The sequence below is a fragment of the Cuculus canorus genome, chromosome 2 (genome assembly GCF_017976375.1).
Source record: "Cuculus canorus isolate bCucCan1 chromosome 2, bCucCan1.pri, whole genome shotgun sequence".
NCBI lineage: Eukaryota > Metazoa > Chordata > Aves > Cuculiformes > Cuculidae > Cuculus > Cuculus canorus.
The window spans coordinates 100814327-100838534 of NC_071402.1; the positions used below are offsets into that span (position 1 = coordinate 100814327).

General features: G+C 41.5%; 1 protein-coding gene across 7 annotated transcripts in view; it reads left to right on the forward strand.

The window, feature by feature from the left end:
* Nucleotides 1-3221: 3221 nt before the first annotated feature.
* The window catches only part of ICE1 (interactor of little elongation complex ELL subunit 1), a 36792-nt gene continuing 15805 nt past the window's right edge, over nucleotides 3222-24208 (forward strand). For 4 of the 7 annotated variants that reach the window (XM_054060734.1, XM_054060730.1, XM_054060735.1 and 1 more), the window contains exons 1-13: nucleotides 3222-3600; nucleotides 4903-4961; nucleotides 6441-6475; nucleotides 6882-6900; nucleotides 8545-8668; nucleotides 10424-10500; nucleotides 15008-15045; nucleotides 16828-16910; nucleotides 17157-17196; nucleotides 17286-17342; nucleotides 18997-19086; nucleotides 19170-19223; nucleotides 23365-23642. In XM_054060734.1, coding sequence (XP_053916709.1) covers nucleotides 3523-3600; nucleotides 4903-4961; nucleotides 6441-6475; nucleotides 6882-6900; nucleotides 8545-8668; nucleotides 10424-10500; nucleotides 15008-15045; nucleotides 16828-16910; nucleotides 17157-17196; nucleotides 17286-17342; nucleotides 18997-19086; nucleotides 19170-19223; nucleotides 23365-23642 — 1032 coding nt within the window. In that variant the 5' untranslated portion in view covers nucleotides 3222-3522. The remainder of the gene's footprint in view (nucleotides 3601-4902; nucleotides 4962-6440; nucleotides 6476-6881; nucleotides 6901-8544; nucleotides 8669-10423; nucleotides 10501-15007; nucleotides 15046-16827; nucleotides 16911-17156; nucleotides 17197-17285; nucleotides 17343-18996; nucleotides 19087-19169; nucleotides 19224-23364; nucleotides 23643-24208) is intronic. The other 3 variants (XM_054060731.1, XM_054060732.1, XM_054060736.1) reach the window with 3 other exon arrangements.

Consider the following 24208-nt stretch of genomic DNA (forward strand, 5'->3'; position numbering starts at 1 on the left):
TCTAGCACTAAACTAAAAATGAGGGCTCTTTTACTTGTGTATGTTCACAAATTTGCAGGAGTAAAACCAGATTCAGGATCAATATCTTTAATATAAGCTATTAAATTTACTTTTCTGTATTCTGACACAATTCAAAACACTGAAGCAAACCCCTCTGAATGTTTATTTTCTTGCTATTTCTGAAGATTTGTGGCATAGTCAGTACATAGACATTGGCCTCAAAGCACTGACTGTGAATACTGAAACACAACTATGAATTCAATTATCTTTCAAACCATTAAATAAATACTTTTGTGGCTTACATAACACAGTTTTAATATTTTATTTTCTGCTTTCTTAAAAATATTTTTAGAAGAATCATGGCTTCCTTGCCTACTAACGAAAGTATTTAACCCAGGAATACTATGTAACTGAAGCCTTAACGTGGGAAAATTTTGTGTTTGCAAAGAGAATTTGAATGGACTTAGCCTATAGAAACCCTCAAACTATTGGCTGAAAATATTCTAGTCATTGGAAATGTTCCATTTGTTTTAGCTATTCCTCCAGCAAAATAAAAAGCAGAAGTGTAACATGCAAGGACCAATACCCACTGAAATAAGCAGGAGTCTTTCATTAACTTCACTTTGATAAGACCCTAAAATTACCTAGGACACATTGCAATAGTTTCTACTTCCTTGCACAGAACCCATGACAGGAGCAGATTGGAAACCACTAGCCTAATCTAGAACAAAATCATAGAATCATTTAGGCTGGAAAAGACATTTAATATCATCAAGTCCAACTGTAAACCTAATACTGCCATGTCCAACACTACACCATGTCCCTAAGTACCACATCTACTTGTGTTTTGTCTTCAGGGGTGGTGACTCAACCACTTCCCAGGGCAGCCTGTTCCAGTGACTGATAACCCTTTCAGTGAAGAGATTTTTCCTAATATCCAATCTAAACCTGTCCTGGCACAACTTGAGGTCATTTCCTCTTGTCCTATCACTTGTCACTAGGAAAATGACACTGATGCTCATCTTGCTGCAACATCCTTCTAGCCTGATAGTGAGTAGAGAGTGACAAGGTCTCCTCCCCTCAGCCTCTTTTTCTCCAGCCTAAACAATCCCAGTTCCCTCAGCCACTCCTCATAAGACTTGTTCTCCAGCCCCTTCACCAGCTTCATTGCTCTTCTCTGGACACAATTCAGCAACATAATGTCCTTCTTGTACTGAGGGGCCCAAAGCTGGACACAGCCTTCAAAGTGTTGTCCTCACCAGTGCTTTGTACAGGGAGATGATCACTCCCCTACTGCTGGCCATGCTGTTTCTGATAAATGACAAGATGCTACTGGCCTTCTTGGCCACCTGCGCACACTGCTGGCTCATATCAGCTGGCTGTCGACCAACGCACCCAAGGGCTCTTCTACCAGGCAGATTTTCAGCCATTCTTCCCCAAGCCTGTAGTGTTGCATGAGGTTGTTGTGGCACAAGTGCTAAACTTGGTCTTGGGCCATTGATCCAGTCTGTTCAGACCCTCTGAAGAGGGATCCCTCAAGCAAATTAACACTCCCTCCCTACTTGGTATCACTTGCAAACTTATTGAGGGTACACTCAATCCCCTCATCCAGATCACCAATAAAGATATTGAACATTGATAAAGATATTATTGATATTCATCAAATCTATTGATAAAGAACCATCCCCAACACTGAACCCCTGGGGGCACCATTTGTGACTGGACTCCAACTGTATTTAATTCCATTCAACACAACAATTTGGGCCCGGCCAGCCAGCCAGTTTTCAATCCAGCAGAGGATGCATCTGTCCAGGCCATTGGAAGCCAGTTTCTCAAGCAGAATACTGTGGGAAATGGTGTCAAAGGCTTTACGGAAGTCCAAGTACACTATAACCACAGCCCTTCTCTCATCCACTAATTGGGTCATCTGGCCATAGAAGGAGATCAGGTTGATCAAGTAGGACCTGCCTTTCAATAACCCACAGTGGCTGAGCCTGATCACCTGCTTATGCTGTAAGTACTGTATGATGACACTGAAAATTATCTGCTTCATAAATTTCCCTGGCACTGAGGTCAGACTGACAGACCTGTAGTTCCCTGGATCCTCCTTCCAGCCCTTCTTGTAGATGGGCATCACATTTGCCAACCTCTAGTCAACTGGGACTTTAGCCAGCTAGCCAGGACTGCTGATAAATCATGGAATGATAGATTATTCCATTCCCTAGATTGAATGATTGATTCCAGTGACACTGTTACTTAAACTCTGTTTCTGTTATATTATACTTTACTATATTGTTGTAAGGCTCTCAGAGTACAAAAACTAAGAAAGTCTGAAATATTGTGTTTGATCAGAGCACTTACACAGGAGTTACAAGTTTCAATGTCTTAATCAAGGTCCCATTAACCATGCAGCTGTATGCACTGTTGTTAGTGAGAAGGAAGAATTGACATGGCTTTGCAGATTTAGAGATGGATAGTGACTTCCCTGTGGAATATGTGCAAACTGGTAGGAAGACAAAAGTGAAAAAGCAATTTTAAGCATATGGATAATCTGTGAACCACAGAAAGTTTCAGATAAACTAAAAGTTGCATAAGGCAACAGCAATGTTGCAAAGAGCTTTCAGTGAATGAAGTCCAATGGCATGAGCTGGGTAGGAAAAAAAGCCACAAACTAATTCACACTGTGTGCAACCATTTACCTTGTGTACTGGAATGGAATGATTGCTACAGAAATAATGTGATGGGCTCATACCTCAACAGTTAGTGTCAAAGAACACAGCAGTTATTATCTTAACTTCTGTTTCTCTAAGCAATCGAAAGCATGGCCTGCATCGCATGAAGTCTTCTCCTAGCTTGCTTTCTGTATGAAGATGCAGTGCAAGTGGTAGATGCAGGCTGGCACAATGACAACAAACGATGCTAGATATTGCCCTTAAGAATCTCTTTATGACGGCTTGGATGGAATCTAAGGTTTGATCTCTTGCCACGTATAGCTGCTCCCACAAGATGCAGCCTGAGCACGCGAAGCTGCGATGCTCCTGCGTGTCAAGGACAGCTGCACACCCCGCGCCACACCCCTTCCCCGCGGCATGGTCTTAGCCTGCCGCCTCGGCCTCAGCCCCGCCTCGTGGGGGAGGGCGGGGAGGCAGGCGTGAGGGCCCCGCCCCCGTGCTTCGGCCTCGGAAGCGGCCCCGCCCCTTTACTTCCGGGTCCCAGCGGCGGCCTTGCCCAGCCCCTTGCGCCTCAAGAGGAAGCGCTGCGTCAAGGCCGTCCGCGGCAGTGCCCGTGCGAGAGAGGAGTTAATGGTACTTGTAGAAAGCCGCGCCAGTTGCGCGAGCCGAGACTGCGTTCTCCAGGCGCTTCAACCCCCGGCCCCCGCGGAGAGCGCCGTCTACCGCTGCCGCCAGACAGTCAGGCAGCAGCGGGGACGCCTCGAGAAGCCTTGTGAGGCGGTGGAGCGTGACGCGTTTCTCCCGCGCGGCGGGCGCGCGGCTCTTCGGGCGCTGCCGGACGCAAGGCAGCATGATGCCCGGAGAGATGCCGCCGCCGGCCGGGACCGCAGCCGCCGTGGTCTGCGCTAACTGCGGCGCCCTCCAGCAGGTGCGAGCGGGCGCCGGCCCTGCGGCGCCGGACAGCCAGGGTGGGGTTCGCGCTTAGCGACGCGAGGTGGGGGAGCGCGGGGTGCTGCACCGGCGCGGTGGGGGCTTGGGTCGCGGATGTGGTAGATGGCAGCGGCGAGCTTTAGCCGGGCGAGACGCGGAACAGCGTCTCGTTCTTGCGCGGCGGGCCTGGTGGGATCCGCTCGTGGATTTGTAGGCGTGTCCTTCCGAGTTTGCTTCGCTGCAGGAGAATCATAGAGTGGTTTGGGTGGGAATAGGCCTTAAAGCCTATCCAGTTCCAACCCCCTTGCTGTGTAAAGGGATCTCCCACTGGACTACGCTGCCCAAGCCAACATCCAGCCTGGTCTTGAACACCTCTAGGGATGGGGTATTCACGACTGCCCAGGGCAGCCTGTGCTAGTGCCTCACCACCCTAGAATTTCTTCCTAGTGTCTAATCTAAACTTTTTCCTCTCCAAGTTAAAGGCATTTCCCCTCATTCTGTGACTTCATGCCCTTGTAAAAAGTTCCTCCCCAGCTTTCTTGTAGGCCCCTTTCAGGTACTGGAAGGTCACTATAAAATCTCTTCCGAGCCTTCTCTTCTCCTGGCTGAACAACCCCACCTCTCTGTCTGTTTTCATATGGGAGGTGCTCCAGCACTCTGATCACTTTTATAGCCCTCCTTTGGACCTGTTCCAACAGCTGCATATCCATCTTATGCTGGGGATTACGTAACTGCACACAGTACTCCATGTGGGGTCTCATGAGAGTGAAGTAGAGGGGGAGAATCGCCTCCCTCAGCCTGATGGCCACGCTTCATCTTGTTGTAAGGATCACGTTGTTGAAGAGTGTAATGCTTTTGGCAATGTTTATTTCCCCCTTAAGTGAGGGAAAGGCTGTGCTGAAAGTTCACAGGTTGGAGGAGGTCTTCAAATACCCTGGGGTTGAGAATGGATTGAGGATCTGGAGATGAGCTAGATGTTGTTTATTGGTAAAACTCTACCAAAAAGAATAAGTTATGGGGATTTGTAGTACATAATCTACTCTAAGAGCAGAGTTTAAAGACCTTTTTTAGTAAAACCTCATGTAAGTATGTATACTTTATTTTGGAGCTACCTTCTTTATATGTATTTGTATGAATATATTTTTGGTGAACTGGTAACTTGTTTGCTAGAAAAACTGAAAAATAGAAGACATTGTGTTGTGTAGAAGATTAGCAATCAGTTTAGGAGCTATTTTTACAGCCTTTGGTACTGTTTTTTGTGGGTAAAGCTTCTTTCCTAACTTCAGACTTTTCCTTACAGAATATAAATGAATACGTAGCTGCATTAATTGCACTGAAGCAAAAAATGATTGATGGAGAGTAAGTATAATTGCACATGTGGTTTTCTTGGTTTGGTTTTTATTGCTCTTAAGTTTTAAAAGCAATACAGTAGGATTGTTTTGTGAAATGTAGATATTTGTTAATGTTAAGTTCTCCTCAAAATGAAAGCAACTTCTTCATAAACAGATCCTAAATCTAGACTGTAAGACTTTTTTAATTTATGACCTAAAACCTCAGTGTGTAGAGGTAGTAGAACAGGGCTATTTGTTGTAGCTGTAGTAACTTATATATTATGAATACTAGCAGAAGCAGCTCTTTGAAAATATTTATTTCATTTTATGTGTTGTCAAGAATGTAGTATGAGAACTAAAAATTGAGCAGAGGTGTATGTGAACCTTTTTAACAGAAGGTGTAAAACATGAAAAGTGAGACCAAACATCAGTCAGCACAGTAAAGTTCTAAGATGCTTTCTCATTACTTTCTTTTCTGTGATTGCTTCTACTTCTCAATAACCATCACTGTATGGAATAATGTATCAAGATGCGCATACTGTGGCCTAGTGTCTTTGCTATGTCTCCTAATTGTAATGTTTAATTTCTCATGTACCCTTTTCCAGATGCATGTTGATCTGGCTTTAGCGGGTCTAAATTTCAGTTTTGGAAACCATCTTGATTTCCAAACAAGTATTTAAGAGAGTCCTCAGTGTCTTAACTGGGACTTCTCTCTGTTCATAGATTCCTTTTCTTACCTCCAAACTTTGTGTCACTCTGCTTTCTACCAATGCATGCATTGCTTGTGGGAATTACCTCCTCTTTAACTACTCACAGTTCAGCCCCTTTCTTTTTCACCTTAATTGATTACTCTTAGATATTGAAAGAGAAAGTAATGCAGGCCTCTGTACTGGAGCAACTGCTGGGTATTTCTCATTATTATCCTTTCTTCTCTTCGTTGTTAAAAATCATAACAGTTGAGGAAAGGAGAGAATAGCTTTCCTTGGTGCTGTCCCACTGTACATCAACATGTTACTCTCTTATGCCTGTTAGGAGAATAGTATAAAGATTCAAGTCTTTTAGGGTCTTTTGCTTCTTCTTAACATTTATGTGTTCTTTCCTAGGAAAACATCCTTTTAAGGTTGGGAACTAGGATGTGATTACATGTAGTTTTTTTTTTAATTATATGTATATTATGTTATTTACTTAGATAAGGTTTTGGGCTGGGTTTTTGTTTTGTTTATTTTTTTTAAAGCTGCAAATAGTTAATGGCTAGAAATTTGTTTAATTTCCAGTTGGGTTTTTGTTGTTTTGGGTTTTTTTTTCTATTTTAAAGCGGCATGAGGTTTTGCAAATTTGAGGTTTGAATAGCTTAGTGGAACAAAAGGATTATATTCTCTACTATCAGAATGCAAACCAATCTTAAACTTTCTGTATTTTTCTGTAAAGCAGAAGGAAAGGTATCCTAAGACATGGTTGTCAAAATCAGGTGAGAACATGAGTAATGTCTTTTTTTCTCCTCTTGCAGTCGTTTGCTGACAGAATATCAACAGAAATGCACTGATATCCTTTACTTGTTTTCTTAAACCGGCTTGAGGCTTTTTATTGAAGGTTTAGGTAAAGAAATGATGCCTCTAGTAAAGAACAGGCAGGATAGGCTTTGTAAAGAAAAAGAGGGCTTTGGAATTAAAACTGTACACTTAACATTTGGTTGTGTCTAATTTATGGCTTAATATATTGAAATCTGCATTGCTGAGAATGACTTGAGTTTTTTCCTGCAACAGAAGCAGATCTGCTTTATTCACTTCAAATGTACTGAAATGTTTCAATTAAACACTGTTCTGCGAGTCCTGTGTTTTTTTGAGTGATAGTGTTTATTGATTGTTTCTTTGCAAGTGGCAGTTGGATTGAAATATACTTACGGATGTATGATAAACTGTCTTTAATTTCTACCTTAACAAGAGATTACAGCTTCATTTTGCTGAACGGTAAGTCTAAATCAAACTTTAGTAAAGATGCTGTGTTCCTGTTTTCTTGGAAAGCTTTAGGAATCTAATGTTGTAACAGCAACAGACCTGGGTCTAGGCTGAGCTTTTAATATCCTTTCTTTACCATGCTTCCTAGGCCATAGTTAGCAAGGATACCCTTGATGAGGAGAGAAATCTGTCCTTCTAAAATGCCCGTGTGAAATTCTTTCCTGACCTTGTGTTACATAAGACTCTAAAGTGACCCAGTGGAGATGCAGAGCTTGTCTTTTGATGGTGGTTAAATGTAAGCGTATTTGGGGTGATACTAGTTGTATGAAGCATTTTGTCTTAAGAGTTGTGGCTGTGTGCCTTTGCTTACTCCACTTGGTTGTAGAGGAAAAGGCAGCGTGTAGTCTTTAATGACTCTATCCTGCCTGTAAAGAAAGTCCACAGTTGGACCGTGCTCTTATTTCTCAGCACTACTTATTTAGAGACACTTATTCCTGGCATTTCAGTGTACTCAGTGGAGCAGTATTCCTGTGTGGCATATGCCATCTGCTTGCATCTAGATTTAGGGTTAGTCTAATGTTTTTTAAATCAGATCTTACATTTTCTTTGGATGTAGAATGTTGGATGGAAAAATGACTCTTAAATGCTGTCACGCCCCAGACCCACGAGGCACACACTTGGGTCCAGGCCCAAGTGGCTGGGTGGGGGGTCGTTTATCTGTGTGGTGATCTGGAGGCCAACAAGGTCACTCCCAGGGTGAAAATCAAAAGCAATATTTATTCTGGCTCTGGCAAACATAAACAGACCAAAATACTTGTGTGCACAGCTGAGACAGGGGGATGCGACTTCCCAAAGTTAAGGAAATTAATCTCAACCTGTTCAGATCACAATCTGATCCCTGAACGCAGCCCAGGTCACTCAGATCCGATCTGACATGCATGCCGTAAGGTAACGGGAGTGAGACAGAGAGAGAAAGAGGAGGAAAGAAATCACCACATCGGTGGGCAGTGGAAGTTCCTCAGGAACACGTGGTCACAGCAGCAGCTTCTTCCGGGCCCCATGGTCCAGGCTGTCCAATTGAAGTGACGGTTGAGAGACAGCATGCAAGAGAGCATGAGAGTGAGAGCAGAGCTGTGTGGTTCCTTGCGAGTTCTTTTATAAGGCCTGTCCCACCCCATCAGCACATGTTAAGGCGGTCTTGCCGCGAGGGTCCGGCCCGGGCATTCCGGCAGGTGGAAGAAGGGGTGGGGGCAGCGCTGGGCACTGCATCACTCCCCCTGCATCAGCCAGCTTGGGACCCTGAGCTCGGCCAGGCAAAGGAGAGCAGTGCTCACTCTTGCACCTCCCCTCCATTGAACCGAGTGCCACAAACAAGGCCCTCAGGTGATATCCCAAGCTCTGTCCTTGGGGAGCTCTGCTACTGCACTGCCTCCACTATTCCTTGCTGGGCCACAAAACAGACACACAAATGGCCAGCCTTCAGACAAAGTGTTTAAGGCAAGATAAGAAGCATAGTCGGGCTTTACAAATGCTTTTGGGTGTCTCACAGCATTTTTCTACAGGAGAAAGCAAAATTCTCAGACATCTTCCTAAGGAATTGGTACATTAAGTTTGAAAAAAAGACATGGTTTTTGGCAACATTTTCTTTAATCACAGTTCCCATTTCAGAGAGATCTCTGCTCTTCGTTGCCAAGTGGAGCAGATGCTACAGAAAATCCTGCTTCTGGAAAAGTGCCAGGAAGAGCTGAGTTCCTTGAAAGCAGAGTTGGAAGCGAAAAAGGTGTGCTTTTAAGGTTTAAATAACTGAAACTTTCTCTGTTGAAGGAAGTGCTTATATTTAATGCTCATCTTAATTGAAGCAGGTTTTAATGACCCCAGTTATTTCCAGCTCACTGGGACAGGCAACTGTTTTTAGGTGAAATTAGCTAAATGGCAGGAAGCTTCAGCTAGGCAGAAAGCTCAGGCTTTTGTTGTTCCTGTGACTTTTTATCAGATTATTTGGAGTTTATTTCCTTATTTGGGAAGGAAGTAGATATGTTCCAATTCCTTTGGTTTGCTCTTTCTGATCTTATTAGATTACTGAACTCTATAACTTGTAGTACTAAAATGCAAAGTGTCTATGCAGAGTAGGATTTTGCTTCTTTTACCATTTTTAGCATATGCTTTTATGTTATTAGTTGCTTGTGTTCATTGCTAGTTTCTCTTCCATTCCTTAGCTGAGATTTAGTCTACAGAAGAAAAGCTTTTGTGTGTTCAAATTGCCTAAATGTATGTATTTTCTAGTTGTTAACTATTATTTCTGCTGAAACTGCCCTGCCCTCTTTTTTGTTTTTTTCCATGCTGGTACAAGGTAGGATATAAACATCTGTTTTGTCACTGTACCTGGATTTTCTTCTATGTTAGGACTGCTTTTTTAAATCCTCTTCTCTCAGTGAGGCTTAGTAGCTGTGTATTAGCTTTGTCTGTAGATACCAATGCGCAAAGACCAGACCACTAAATCAAGGTTAATTGAAATACATTTTATTGTTCAAATAACCTATTACACCTAGCTACATAAACTTATCAGCTTACCAACCTATAAAGTGGTGTCATCTCACCAAGCAGGAGGAGATGATGAAGCATGGTGCTTGGATGATCAGAGTTGCTAGGTACTGCACCTTCAGGGCCTCCTCTGGTAGAAGGTGTGTGTGTAGTCCTTCTCCACACCTACCCGTTGAGGCCAGTTCCTTTTATCTTCCTCTCGGAACTGGAAAAGAGTTAGCAACAACACCTGCCCCTCGCGTGGCCAGTGTGTGAGCAGCTGAGTGCCAGCTTGGTTTTTGTCCCGTGCTAAAAGCAGTTTTGACACCATGCCCTATTCCCATAACAACTACAAAGCCACCTTTCCTGGCTACTCATGCTTCTTGGGCTCTGCTTCAAGGTCTTGTAAATACCAGGCAGTTCCAGCCACTTTTCTACTTTTTTTTATCTGATTCCCTGCCTTTTATCTTCCTAGTTAAGTACAGTCACATATTATTTCACCCCAAGCTGGCTAAGAAATGTTACTTAAGCTAATTCACTTCTTTAAAAGATGAGTGTGCAATACTTTAACTATAAATATATATGCCATTTGCGTCTGTATGTACGCCATGTGTCACAACGGGGCATTATTTATTATCTCTGATACAAGCTGGTGTCCTGATGGCGTATTTTCAGAAAAAGTAGGATTATATATATGGTGTATAATAGTTGTGTTCTTGACTTCAGCTTTGAGTTCCTATCCAGATACGTGTTGGAGGCACATAATCAAAAGATAGGTAGGTGAGTGGGTAGGTAGATGGGTCGGTGGGTGGGTGGGTAGGTAGGTGTTTATTATAATTTTTGCTTTTAAAGAAGAATAACCTGACTTTTCAACCTGCTTGTTTTCTTATAAAATAAACTCTTCTGGCTATGCACTGTTTGTTGGTTTTTTTTTCAGAATAGGTAGTGTCTGCCATCTGATTTTTTTTTTTTTGCCCTCAGTAAGGATGTATTTTAACTGTTTCCTTCTCCACAGAGTTCTCTCAAGATTTATCAGGAGAGTCAACTGGAATATGTTAAAATTAAAGAAGAAATACTAAACAGTGATGCTGTGTGAGTGATGCTTTTTTTTTTCCACAACCTTTCTTTCCCACTCTTGCCTCTTCCAGAACTTGATCTTGTACCTTACCTAGTTACGCTTTCCATTTTTTAACATTTTTATGCTTATGGGTTCTTTGAACCGGGAGTTCATAAAAGAATGGTCTTAAATTTTATAGCAAACACTGTGGAAGGTAGTATTAGTTTAATTATTATCCAGTCTTGAAGTGGCTTTTGGGGGTTGTTTAGTGAAGGTTTTGAAGAAAACAGAATGAGATTGAAGAAGAAGCTGTAGTTTCTCCAGTTTTAAGTGGTTCTTAGTAAACTTTGTTATCGTTGTCTGTTTCTGTTGTGCTGATAAGTCTCTGAGGACAATGTATAAGTGATATTGCCCAAGTGATCTGCATTAAAAGTGAATCCTTAAAATGATTGTTTTTAAAGAAACAGCTCAACAGGCTCTGAACTGTACATTGTGTTTGGAAATGGGCAGGAGGGATTTGGCACCAAAATGCAGAAGCCACTTTTGCTGGCGTAGTATGGAGTATTGTGAAGCTGTGCCTTGATAGTTTCCAAAGTTTGTTCTTCTAGTAACCAGTCAATCAAAGGCTGCTTTGCCTGTATTGTATGTGTGTGTTATGTCTTACAGCTCTTTAAGGACTCTCTAATGAACTTATCTAATTGCTTTTTAACACTGTTATACTCCTAATCCCTAAATCACTTGTATTGGGGGACTGTAACTTCTCAATATTGTATGGAAAGGGATTTAAGCTCTCAGAAGAGAACTAACTAGTATCTAGCTGGGTGTTATGAGTTTGTTGTGGTGATTATTTTTCTGCATGTGCATCACTTTGCATTCATCAACACAATGAGTGCTCTCTGGTCACTTGGAATTCTAAGATCCTTCTGCTTTTTTTGAGTCAGCTTTTATTTCTGATGCGTTCCACCACAGATCCCAATGAGACTCCAGTGGTAACTCCTTCCTTGCTTGTAAACAGGCTATCATCTTTAACTTCAGTGTTCCTAAGCTATTTTGGTATTACCAGCAGGTTGAGGGAGGTGATCGTTACCCTCTGATTAGCACTGGTGAGGCCATACTTGGAGTAAGTACTGTGTCCAGCAATGTAAAAAAGATATATAGATGTACTGGAGAGAATCCAGCAAGGGGCCATGGAGAGGATCAGTGGACTGAAGCATCCCTCTAATGAGATATACTAGTATCTTTACATGTCTTGTGAAAAAGTACTCACAAGAACAGCAGAAAGCCACTGTTGAAAAGATTGTACAAGCAGACTAGCGCTGTCATCCCTTGCTGTTATTTCTTCTGCCAGACTGCACTTATTTCACATATAGGTACTTTAAGTCTTATAAGCTTAAAGCAATCTTTAGTATGTTGTCTTATTGAAGAGCAGATACCCCACTGCTAACTGCATCTTAAGAGGGAACTCACAAGTCTTATATGCTGGTAATACGCTGCCAGTATAGATATATCACTTAATCTGTCACTCCTATCTTCAAAAAGGAGGAACCAGGAAAACAGTCTGGTCAGCCTCACATTCATCCCTGGGAAGGTGGTGGAGCAGCTCATCTTGGAACACATTTTCAAGAAACTTCTCGGGAGTAGTCAATGTTGTGTCACCAAGGAGAAGACATGTTTTACTTGTCTTGATAAGCTACTATGATGAACTGATGTGCCTGATAATTGAGGGAGCAGTGGCTACTGTCTACCTGGCCTTCAGTAAGACTTTTTGATGCCATCTTCCTTAAGAGCCTCATAGGCCCTCAGACTGTTGCTGCAGGAGCTAGATGAGCGGAGCTGGATTGAAAACTGGCTGAATGGTCAGGCCCTAGGGGTCATGACCGGCGCAAAGTCTAGTCGAAGGCCAGTAGCTATCAGTGTACGCTGGGAGGAGAGAAGGATGGCCGTGTACTGGATCCAGTCCTGTTTGACATCTCTGTTAGTGATCTCCATGATGGGGTAGAGCATACCCTCAGCACATTTGCCAGTGATACAAAGCTGGGAGGAGTGGCTGATAGGCCAGGGGAGCATGCTGCTGTCCAGCACAACCTTGGACAGGCTGGAGAAGTGGGCTGACAGAAACCTTAGGGAAGAGCAGCAAGAAGTGCAAAGTCCTGCATCTGGTGAGGAACAACCCCACCCACCAGTACGTGGTGGGGGCCACCCAGCTGGAAAGCAGCTTGCTGGAGAAGGTCCCAGGGCTCCTGCTGGACACCAAGCTGAACAGTGATGTACCCTTGTGACAAAAAAAGGCTACCAGTATTTGCATTAGGCAAAGTTGTTGCGAGCGGCCTGAGGGAGGTGCTCCTTCCCTTCTGCTCAACACTGGTGAGGCAACACCTGGAGTACTATGTCCAATTCTGGGCTTCCCAATACAAGAGAGACGTGTAGTGAATCCAACGAAGAGCTGTGAAAATAAGTGATTTGAGCATCTCTCCGATGAGGAGAGTCTGAGAGAGCTGGAACTGTTTAGTGTGGGGAAGAGAAGAGTCAGGACTGATATTATCAAAGTGTATAAATATCTAGAGGGAGGGTGCAAAGTAGATTAGATCCAGGCTCTTTTCCATGGTGCCCAGTGAAAGCACAAGAGACAGTGGGCACAAACTGAAACACAGGAGATTCCCCCTAATCAGCAGGAAGCACTCCTTACTGTGAGGATGACCGTACCAGCACAGGTTGCCCTGGGAGGCTGTGGCCGCTCTGTCGTTGGAGATATTCAGAAGCCAGACACGGTTATGGGCAGAGAGCTCTAGGTGGCCCTGTGTGGGCAGGGTGGGTTGAACAAGATGCGCTCCAGAGGTCCCTTCCAGCTTCAAGCATCCTGTAATGCTATAGCTTTGATATTGAGGCCATTTTAAACAGTAGGTCACCTGAGTTCAGAAATTTGAAAGCTGAGTTTCTTCAGAATCAGAATTCTACTGAATTTGTCACAAAATGAATGTAAGTCTACAGTTAGTGTAAAATAATTTGTCAAAAATGATCTCTCAAGTCCTTTGTCAAATCCGCCATTCAGAGACAATGTCAAAGTTAGGTTGCCGAGGACCTTGAGTAGTTGTGTTTTGAATATTTACAGGCCTATCAATTCCCCAATTTTGAGCTTATAACAAGCGTGGCAACTTGAAGCAAATGCATATGTCCACAGTGAAGAAGAGAGCCAGTTCCAGGGAATTCCACCCTCTCAGTGAAAAACCTTTTGCTAATGCCCCACCTGAGCTTCAGCTGATGCAACTTTGTTCTATTTCCTTGTGTCCTATCACTGGTCACCAGAGAAAGGTGATCAGAACCTCCCTGTGCGCTGCCTCTCTTGAGGAAGTTGTAGGCTGTGATGGCTGTAAAATTAAATTCTGTTAAATAGTCTTTTCCTCTCATGAACCCACATTGGCTATGACCAGTCACTGCATTGTCTCTGAAGTGTTTTATAATAACTCCCAAAATAATCTTCATAATTTTACTAGGCACTGGAGTGAGTTTGATCTTTGTAGTTCCCCTGTGTCGCTTGTCATTGCTTCCAGTGTCCTTGCGTGCAGTACTTCTATGCATTGGTCAGAAGATAATCTGCAGAGAAACTGAATTTTGTTATCTGCTGTTTTATACAGGACAATCCCCCCCCTCCCTCTTCCCCCCCTCCCTCTTCCCCCCTCCCTCTTCCCCCCCTCCCTCTTCCCCCCCTCCCTCTTCCCCCCTCCCTCTTCCCCCCCTCCCTCTTCCCCCCCTCCCTCTCCCCCCCCTCCCTCTTCCCCCCCTCCCTCTTCCCCCCCTCCCTCTTCCCCCCCTCCCTCTTCCCCCCCTCCCTCTTCCCCCCCGCCCTCTTCCCCCCCTCCCACTTCCCCCCTCCCTCTTCCCCCCCTCCCTCTTTCCCCCCTCCCTCTTCCCCCCCTCCCTCTTCCCCCCCTCCCTCTTCCCCCCCTCCCTCTTCCCCCCCTCCCTCTTCCCCCCCTCCCTCTTCCCCCCCTCCCTCTTCCCCCCCTCCCTCTTCCCCCCCTCCCTCTTCCCCCCCTCCCTCTTCCCCCCCTCCCTCTTCCCCCCCTCCCTCTTCCCCCCCTCCCTCTTCCCCCCCTCCCTCTTCCCCCCCTCCCTCTTCCCCCCCTCCCTCTTCCCCCCCTCCCTCTTCCCCCCCTCCCTCTTCCCCCCCTCCCTCTTCCCCCCCTCCCTCTTCCCCCCCTCCCTCTTCCCCCCCTCCCTCTTCCCCCCCTCCCTCTTCCCCCCCTCCCTCTTCCCCCCCTCCCTCTTCCCCCCCTCCCTCTTCCCCCCCTCCCTCTTCCCCCCCTCCCTCTTCCCCCCCTCCCTCTTCCCCCCCTCCCTCTTCCCCCCCTCCCTCTTCCCCCCCTCCCTCTTCCCCTAAACATGCCACTAATTTAAGTTTTCAACTTCAGGGATGTGTTGGTCTCACAAATTCTGGGTCTAGGAAGTTTGTTTTCTCTAAAGTAGCTAGATTTTTTTCTGGGTTTTCATGCAGCATAATTCTGTAAAAAAAAAAAGATGTATTGATGCTTCCTTTTTTAACAGGAGGAAAAAACTGGAAATAAAAGTGAAGAAACTTGAAGGTAACTTCCTACATCATATTACTGTGCTGTTGTCCTACTGCATCTCTTGATACCATTTTCAGCCAAAGAAGTAATTGCACCTTTTGAACTCTGAGGCCCAAGGAATGAGGCAGGGCAGTACTGTGTGTAGTGCTTAGTCTCTGAGTTACATCAGCCCTTCAAAATATTTTCTGTTGAGTATCTCAGGCATGTGGTGTAAATGAAGTTGGAAGGGAACTCCTGGTCATGAAAACCTCAAAGGAGGTTCGCCTAGTCTGTCCAGACAACTGGACTGACTTCACAGTGAAAACATTTTTCCTTCTAGCCAGTTGGAAGCTCTTTTATTTCAGCTTATGTCTGATGTCTCTCATCCTTCCACCATGTGTCACTGAATGGTCTCATTATGTCTTCCTGATACTTCCTTGTAATTACAGGAAAGGTGCTCTTGGATCCCTTCTTAAGTTTTCTGTTGTTTTTTTTTTCCCCTCTTCAGCTAATTAAGTCTAGTTCAACGAGCTTGTTTTCATAGCACATGTTTGAGCATTCTAATAATTTTCGCAGGATTCTTCTATTCATGTTTATAATCATATTTAAATAGATAGTGAATCTGACACTTTTTTTCTGATTTTAAAATTTTCTGGTGATTGGTTTTTGGTTGGTTGGTTGGTTTGTTTGTTTTGGCTTTAAGTAGATATAAAGTACTTGTCTTGTGGCCCTATGTTTTTCTTGTTTTGTTAGTAGAGGGTGGATATCCATAAAGCGTTCTGATGCTTGCTGTACTGTTAGTTGGCAAGGCATATATTTTCATTCATGGCAAACTTATGGCTGTGCTTACCACAGTTTAAAGTACAACAAACTGAGTTACTTGTATCTTAGTGTTAGAAGTCCTCCAAATCCTACCGTATAGAACATTTATTTTGATGAGTGTATTGAAATTGCATCACATGGCAGCAAGGCTTTTATATCTTCTTGCTCCCAAACCCTCAAATTCTGGGAGAGCTAGAACAAAATACCATGAGATAGTTTCCATTCGCTCCAATCTGAGTGACTATTTTATCTGTTTTGTTCTTTTCTGTGTTCATGAAATATCCCAGACCCCATATTTGTCAGTCTGAAATTTTCACGTGATTGTTTTTGTCAGCTTCCATCTGAGTTAACTCTTTAATGCACTCTCTTCTCTGAACTGATCTGATCAGCAGGCAAATTCCATCTGCATTTTTTCTGCTGTCTGTATAAGTCACCAAGCTGATCTTTCAGGAATTCTCTAAAATATAGTTCTCACTTGAGAATTTCCGTAGGAACCTCACATTCAATACATACTTACCTGTACTCTTTATCCTCACCCATCTGCACTCTTCCCAGATGTCAGTCAGACATTAAGAAATAAGGTAGTCTTCTCTGTTTATTAGTCTTGAGTGCCATCTCCATCTTTCTAATGCAGTTGGCTGTGGTGTTTCAATCTTTGAACCAGAACCCACTTATAAATAAAAGAATAATCACATGAAAAAACATTGCACCTTGTTCTTAATTTTATTTTCTTTTTTGCTTGATGTATATTCTTCTACAGTGTCATTACAATATGACTCACTCTTCATCCTTGCATGTAAGTGAGAGAAGTAATAAATGTATTTCAGTAGTTCAGAGCAGTAATTATGCAATGGAAGATGACATACTTGTATGTATGAATTGTTGTCTTAATAGGCCAAAATATAATTCCAATAGATCTGTATTTCAATTTTCTTTTTCTAGTAATTTGATTTGCAAACTGGTGGCTAACTTGAATTTTGGTTCTCTTTCTTGAAGAGGTTGCAACAAAACATACACAGGATTTCAGACAACTGAAAACTGAAAAGAAGAGACTTGAAAAGGAGCTAAAGAAGGCACAAGTAAGGTCTTTTGGATGAAGCCTGTTTTAGTATTTCTGGGGGGAAAAAAGGAAGCTAATAGAGATACTGAAGTAAAATTACATTTGTTGGGGATATTGACTAACTAAACATAGCATTTCACCTGAAGAGATAGATTTTATAACTGAAGCGTGACTTGTGAAATGTTGATTTGTATTTCATGCTAATTAAGAGTAGGTGCTTTGCAAACTACATATGGCATGAAAAATTAATATTTAATTTCAACAGGGAAAACTTGACGGTGTACTTAAAGAGAAGTGCAGAAAAGGTGAGTGTTCACCTTCAATTGCCTTCAGATATATCTGTGTTATTGTTCCATTTGAACAGTTCCTTTCCCCCTTTTCCTCTTTTCAACAGTTAAGCATGCAGAGACCCAGAGTTCAAGTGAAGATCTTGCAACAGATATAGACAAAGGTAAGATTTTTTGCAAGACCGTCATCTGTGCGGAACGGTGAAACCAGCCATTATGAGTTTATTTGCTGTAAGAGCAGATAAAAATATGTTACACTGATAAAGGACTAATTTGATAGATTACTATTTTCAGTTTTACGGTAAGGAAATTACTTGATTCATTATGATGACTAGTTTACCCCATGCATGTGTGAAGTCAGTTGATACGCAGTTATAAAACAGAATGCAAACACTGAGAAAAATACAAACAATTGCATTGTCATTGAAGCTTATTGAAATCATGAAGGAAGCATGCAAAGTAAGAGACACGAGAGGAGTGTCATCTGCTACAATTTCTGTTGTGAGTCTCTGTAAATCAAGTGGAAATCCAGGATGTATAGTTGTTTCTTATTGACTTTTTTTTTTTCCTAATGATCTAAAATATCTGCTACAAATTATCTTAATCTAGCCATGTAATGGAGCAAACTCCTTCTAAACGTCTTCTGAAGTACTGAGGCCAAACTTTAGGCAATTTTTTTTTTTGCACTTTTGCAGTCTATTACAATACTGATTTTGCTTTTGAATTGTTTAGAAATTATGAAGGCAATTTTCAGGTAAAAGAAGAACTTCCCTGTTCTATTTCTTGTTTTGAAATATTTGTATTTAAAATTTGTTGCCAAAATTATTTTTTTCTGAAAATGGTAGACCTTATCAGTTCTTGTGTATCTTTGCACACTTTTACTGCCTTCTGAATTGTACAAAATTGGTGCCAAATTTTCTCCTTTATTTTTTACCTAATGGCAAAATGGGAAAATTAAGATCTGAGCTTCAAATAGCAGCAAGGCTTTATTAATAATGAGAAATTGTTAGTTTTTATAGTTGTCATGCAGAATTTGGCCGATATTCCTCTCGTGTGCTGAGAGTATGTGCTGAGAGTTTTTTAATATGTCTTTTTATAAAATAGTAGCAGTTTGGTGTGGCGTTTGACTTGTGGAATCGGCACAAAACCAATAGTCTCAGTTCCTGATTGCTGGATCTGATTATAGTTTTGGCTTGTGTATTTTGTTGAGTTCTTGGTTTGTTTCTCCCTCTCCACTTGCCTTTCTGGTTCTGGAACTCAGTTGTTTGGCATCACCTAGCAATGGTGCTGTTAGCACTTAAAACAATGTCTACTATGTGTCCTGATAATTAATTCAGATACATTTAATATGTTGTTATTCCATGGTAAGGCTAAGATGAGTTACTACTGAGTGTGCATAAAGAAAGAATGCGATAGAAATACTTTCTTCCTAAAACACTTCCTCCCCCATTTGTTTATGTCACCTGAGTTGTTTTAGAAAGCTGTTGAATTTTGCTAATGCTACATTCAAATAATCTTTTACATTTTACTCAGTTGGCTGCTATGACTTTTTTGCCACTCTCACTAAAGCATTCTGCAACTGTTCCTTCAGTCTGCTGTGTGGCTATGGTACAGGATCCTTTCCCTCAATTGCATCTAGCATTTCTCTTTCACTAAAGCTAAAATGCCTCTATGTTCCTTGTCCTAATTTTTGTTGTGGGTGGCTTGTATTTTGTTGCAGGCAGGTCTGTGTTCTGAGTAAAAGTAAAGAAGCATAAATTCTTAGCTATCTGAGCAATTGAGGTTTTCATCAATTTATAAAAGCGTTTGTTTTAACAGGAAAAATAAAGCTCTTGTTAGAAGAACTCTGGATGTGCATTGACGGTGCAACAGGAAAAAGAAGGAATCAGGAAAATGATCCTGTGTTGGGTGAGATGGCATGCAAAGTCGTGAAATTTTCTGGAAGCTGTCTTTTTTTCTGACCAAAAATAAACATTGGTACATTTTTTCAGCTTCTGTTCAGGATAAGGCATGGCCTGAGAAAAGAAGACGGACTGTTACAGAAGGTAGGTTCCAGTAAATGTTAATTTATTAACATGAAAATGCATTAATTTACTCTTATCACCAGATTGGGTACTGTTTGCCTAACAGTTTTTTGACAGACTTATGTTCCTTGGTGATAGCTTAGTCAAGTATATGTGTGATTAGAATATCTGAAAACAGTTGCAAATATTAATTTGAACAGCCACATAAACTGGAATGCTCTTCTAATTGAAAGCTTTTGTAATCTGCTGTTGCAATTGAGAAATCAAGTTCTTTTGCTGTCTGCTGCTTTGACTATTTCTAAGTAGTCAAAACTCACCTCTCATGTTTGTACCTTAATTATTACATTATTATAAACTCTGTGGTATTTAATGTGAATTATGGGATGTAAGCATTCTTTTTAGTCAGAAATAAAACACGTGGTAACAGTTGGATTGTAAAATTTGAGAAGCTGTTGCCACCATTTTCTTCATTCATACCCACCTGCATAATAATAGATAACAGTGCTTTAATTTTCATATTCAAGATACATTGAAACAAAGTGTATTGTTTGATGATACTCCTACTTTGGTTTTCTGTAACTTAGGCTGTAGAGATACTGTCTGGGAAAAGCACCCTGCCTTATTAAGGCCTTTGAAGGTGAACTCTTTTCATGTCTCCCCACCCTGTTAAATCTGAAAATTTGCTACAAGTGTAGATCCCAATGAATCTAGTTTCAGATTGTGTTCCAGTGGAATCTACTTAAGAGATGCAAAAATATAAAGACCGAGTCATAAGCCAGTTTATTAACCTTACTCCTACAAGTTTAATGTAGCAGATCAGTGGCTTCAGCTCCAAAACTGAACTAGACAGATGTCCCCTGAGATTCTGAATTTTATTTCTTGATCAAGGGTCAATCAGATGCGAAGAACAAGTATGATAATCTGAAGAGTTTGAAATATGGGTGATTTCAGGGCTATCAGGTTCTAGAGTCATTCCCTTCCCATCCACCACAAGGTGAACTTTAGATTCCGGGAGTCCTGTCCCATCTTTCCTACTAACATCTTCTCAAGGAAACTACTGTACTTTCAAAAAATGAAGCAGTTGTCCATAACAGGCCATTCTAGTTGATCCCTCTTGTTTTTTAATCTTGTTTTTTCACAACAAGGTGAGAATGTCCTGAAAGCTCCATGTGACCATAGCTTGTAAATAGCTTTATAAAACAGTGCATTGTCTTAAAACTTGTAAGATGCTGTTTTGTCCAAGGGAGATGTCAGAGCTTGTTTGTCTTTGGGGAAAATGAGGTGGACAGGCTGTTCAAGCTGAACTGTTTCTTCCTTCTCCTCCAATCCATTGCAGCAGTTGAGGTTTTGACATGGAGCTGCTACGTGAAGTGACTGAGGTGGATCTTGGAAATAGCGGTTTTGATCCATTTTCCTACTAACTCCTTTAGCAGAGCAAACATGTCAGAATGTGCTTAAAGGTTATTGGGAGACAGATCTCTGAGAGGTCATTTTCACCTTTAAACTAAATGAGTATTTTCAAATCATTGATGCTGCTTCAGGAATATCTCTGCAAGATCTAGTACTGGGTATACATTGACAGCAATTATGAAGCACACTGTTCTTTTGTATTTTTCCAACAGAATGCAAGTTGTGCCAATGAAATCAATACATCCTCTGTTCCAAGCCATTTTGTGCATGTACTGTTCTTTATAATGTGGGGTTATACTTGGATATACACAGAATAGCTTCATCTGTTGCTTGAATACTGCTGATTCTGTGTCCAACAATGTAGGCACTGTAAACAAGATCACACAATATTTGGAAGAGTTGCAAATGCTACAGAATAGGTTCTGTTAGGTTGGTATGAAAATAATTGCCATTTTTAACCATGAACTTTAAGGCAGTATATCTCAGTTCAGAATAAAATCTATTAATCAAAATAAGAACCATTATATTCTACACATTTTTGCCAACAAGAAACAAGTCTGTCTGTTCTGGTAGCATAGAATTCTGAAGTCTTGGAACTGATGAATTCTTTGAAGGCATTTTGAGCTGCTGCTTGGTTGTGGAAAACCTTCTCTTGCACGAACTTGCCGGAGATGCTTGAAAATGTGGTTATAGGTGGGAGAGAGGTCTGGTGTGTAAGCTGGGTGAGGTAGAGCTTCATAACCCAGTTTGTGCAGCTTATGCAGAATCGTTTGCAAGACCTGCATTTGGGTGCTGTCATGGAGGATTGGTCCTTTTTGACTAGTGTTGGATGTAAACATTGCAGTTCTTGGTGTGTGTTGTTGATTGGCAGTATTTCTCTGCTGTGATGGTTTTGCCAGAATTCAAGAAGTTGTAGTGGATATTTTGACTTGCCGACCACCAAGCGGTGACCATAACCTTTTGATGCAGCTTTAGTTTGGGGGAGTGTTTTGGTGCTTCATGTTGGTCCAGCCACTGCAAAGAACACCAGTGGTTGCTGTATAGAATCCATTTTTTGGCACGTGTTAGCAATTTGTTCAAGAAATGAATGGTTTTGTTGCACAATAGAAGCACAGGGCAAACTTCAGAATGATGATTTCCTTAATTTTCATTCAGCTCATGTGGTACTTATTTGTCAGCCTTCTTTGATTTTCCAGTTTGGTGCAACTATTCAAACCACTGTTGAATGGTCAACGTTTAGTTCTTCTGCAACCTCTTAAGCTGTTTTGTGTGGGTCCACTTCAATACTGGCCCTCGTTTGGTTGGCATCTATTGCAGAAGGACATCCATGAGCCTCCTTATCTTCAAGGTCCTTGTTTCCATCATAAAATATTTGGAACCAATGTTGAGCTGTATATTTATTGACAATCACCTGGCCAAATGCTTTGTTGATATTGCTAGCAGTTTCTGCTGCCTTCCATCCCGCTTTGAACTCCTCTAACAAAATTGTTCTAATTTGCAATTTTTCAATCTTTGATTTGAGAGTGTAATATTGAGAAAAAAAAAGCATTGAAAACAAAACCATTAACATAAATAAGTAGAGCAAGTTTTGTGCTTTAAAATTGTTACGTGAACACAGTTAAATAATGTTTTAATCTAAACTAAGATTTACAATGACAAAAATGGCAATTATTTTTCCACAAAACTAATAGTTCCATGTGGCACACTGGTGTTTGGCAAGTGTTGATTTCTACTGTTTTATTGGAGGTCATGTTTTCTTTTTATAAAACCATAGAATTTAAATTTTAGGAAACTGGGACATCTTTTCAGTGTTAAAAGTATCTAGCACAATTTTAATCAATATTTAAATTCTTTGTCTCTACTACTAGTCTTTCCTCGAGTAATTTTTTGACTGCATGCATAAGAGGAGGGTTACTGTGTGAAAAAATGCAATATGAAAAGGAACAAACCAAAAGTACAGTGCAAACAATCACACAGAGTATTTGGAATTGATTTCTTGCTGATAGAATAGCTGTGTAGAACTAGTATAGTTGACATTATCTTGGAAGGGTTGTTAACTGCTCAGTAGCTTTCATTGTCTTAGTGATTCAAACTCCTTTGTGCATAGGTACATTGTGGGAGCAACCTTACTTCTACAAAAGTGTTTTTTTTAAGGTTTCAGCTTTAACTGAGTCACATCATTAAAGACAAAATCTTGTATGATTAGACTCAATATTGAAAGTGAAAAACACTTCAAAAGCATATACATATTAAATCATAAAACAGGAATACAGCTAAGTGAGGAATGTCACTGCATGCTTATCCTGCTTTCCTGAACATCAATTACTGGACTAAAACTGAAATAAATCATTGAGCTGTATGGACCTTCAGTCCTACCCAGTGTAGCCCTTCTTGAAGACCACTCTTCTGAATTTTTCTGATCATGATCCAAGTCAGAAAGTGATTTGAGGGTGAGCTCTTTGCAAATACATACAGCTTTGTCATGGAAAATGGATTATTTGTGAATAACAATACCTGATCTCTATAAGGAAAATATTTCTAAAAGTGATATTAAGTGCTTCTTATTACTAGTCAATGGAAACATCACTTGAAAAGAAGGTAATGCATTCTTATTACTGTGAAGTATTATCTCTGTATAGAAAAATGGGAAGGGGGGGGAAGTCGTAGTATTTTTGTAGCTTAGAAAATGTACAAATCCACCAAAAGATCAGGAAGCGTGATGGCAAAATGCTACCTTGGTATTCTTCACTAGAAGGTGCTGGAAAGGAAAATTCTATAACAGCCGTGCAACTTCAAGCAAGTACTGAGCCTTTTGGAGGTGACTGTGTTGAGACTACAGAAGAATGTCTGCGTGGTGGTGAGGATGAAACTGTAGAGGTGATAATACAGACAGACGGGGCACACAGCAGTTCACACTTCTCCAATCAGGCGCAAAAGGGCCCCAGTAGAAATGTGATGGATATATTGAATTGGGCCAGGCCTCTCCCTGCTCTACTTTCTCCAGTACAGCTTTCGCCACTAACTGCACAGGTGAGTTTCAGGATGTGTCTGACTTGGCACTAACTTGGTTGTATAATTACTGCAAAAATAATTATTTTATATCCATGGGCTTTTTTATTTTCTTGAGTATCAGTATTACTTACTCATGCTCTGATATGGTCTCTGTGTGTTTAGATCTGCATGGATAATTTTTACCTTCTAGCAACTGCCTATGGAAAGGGGCAAAACATAATTTTCAGAAGTTTATTTCAGACAAAGTCACCTATGCCTCAACTGCTGTCTTAATTTCTATTTGCAGTGTTGCAGACTTAAAATCTCAACTGCTGTTGGGTAAAAGTGTGGCTTTCATAGCAAAATTCCACAGCTTGAAAGTCAGGGAGATCCTACTCAATTGTTGTTTTCCAGTAATCTTAGTATGCAAGTAGGTAGTGTCTGGCTTTTCATACAAGTACTTTCTATTTGCTAAGAAGAACAGTGATGGAGAAGGATGCTATTCTGTTGATCAGCCTTAGTCTCTTAAAAGCACTGTATGTCAGAGCCACCAGTGTTATTTGTTTAGAGAAATAGATCTTAAAACTGACACCATGCACTGGAAT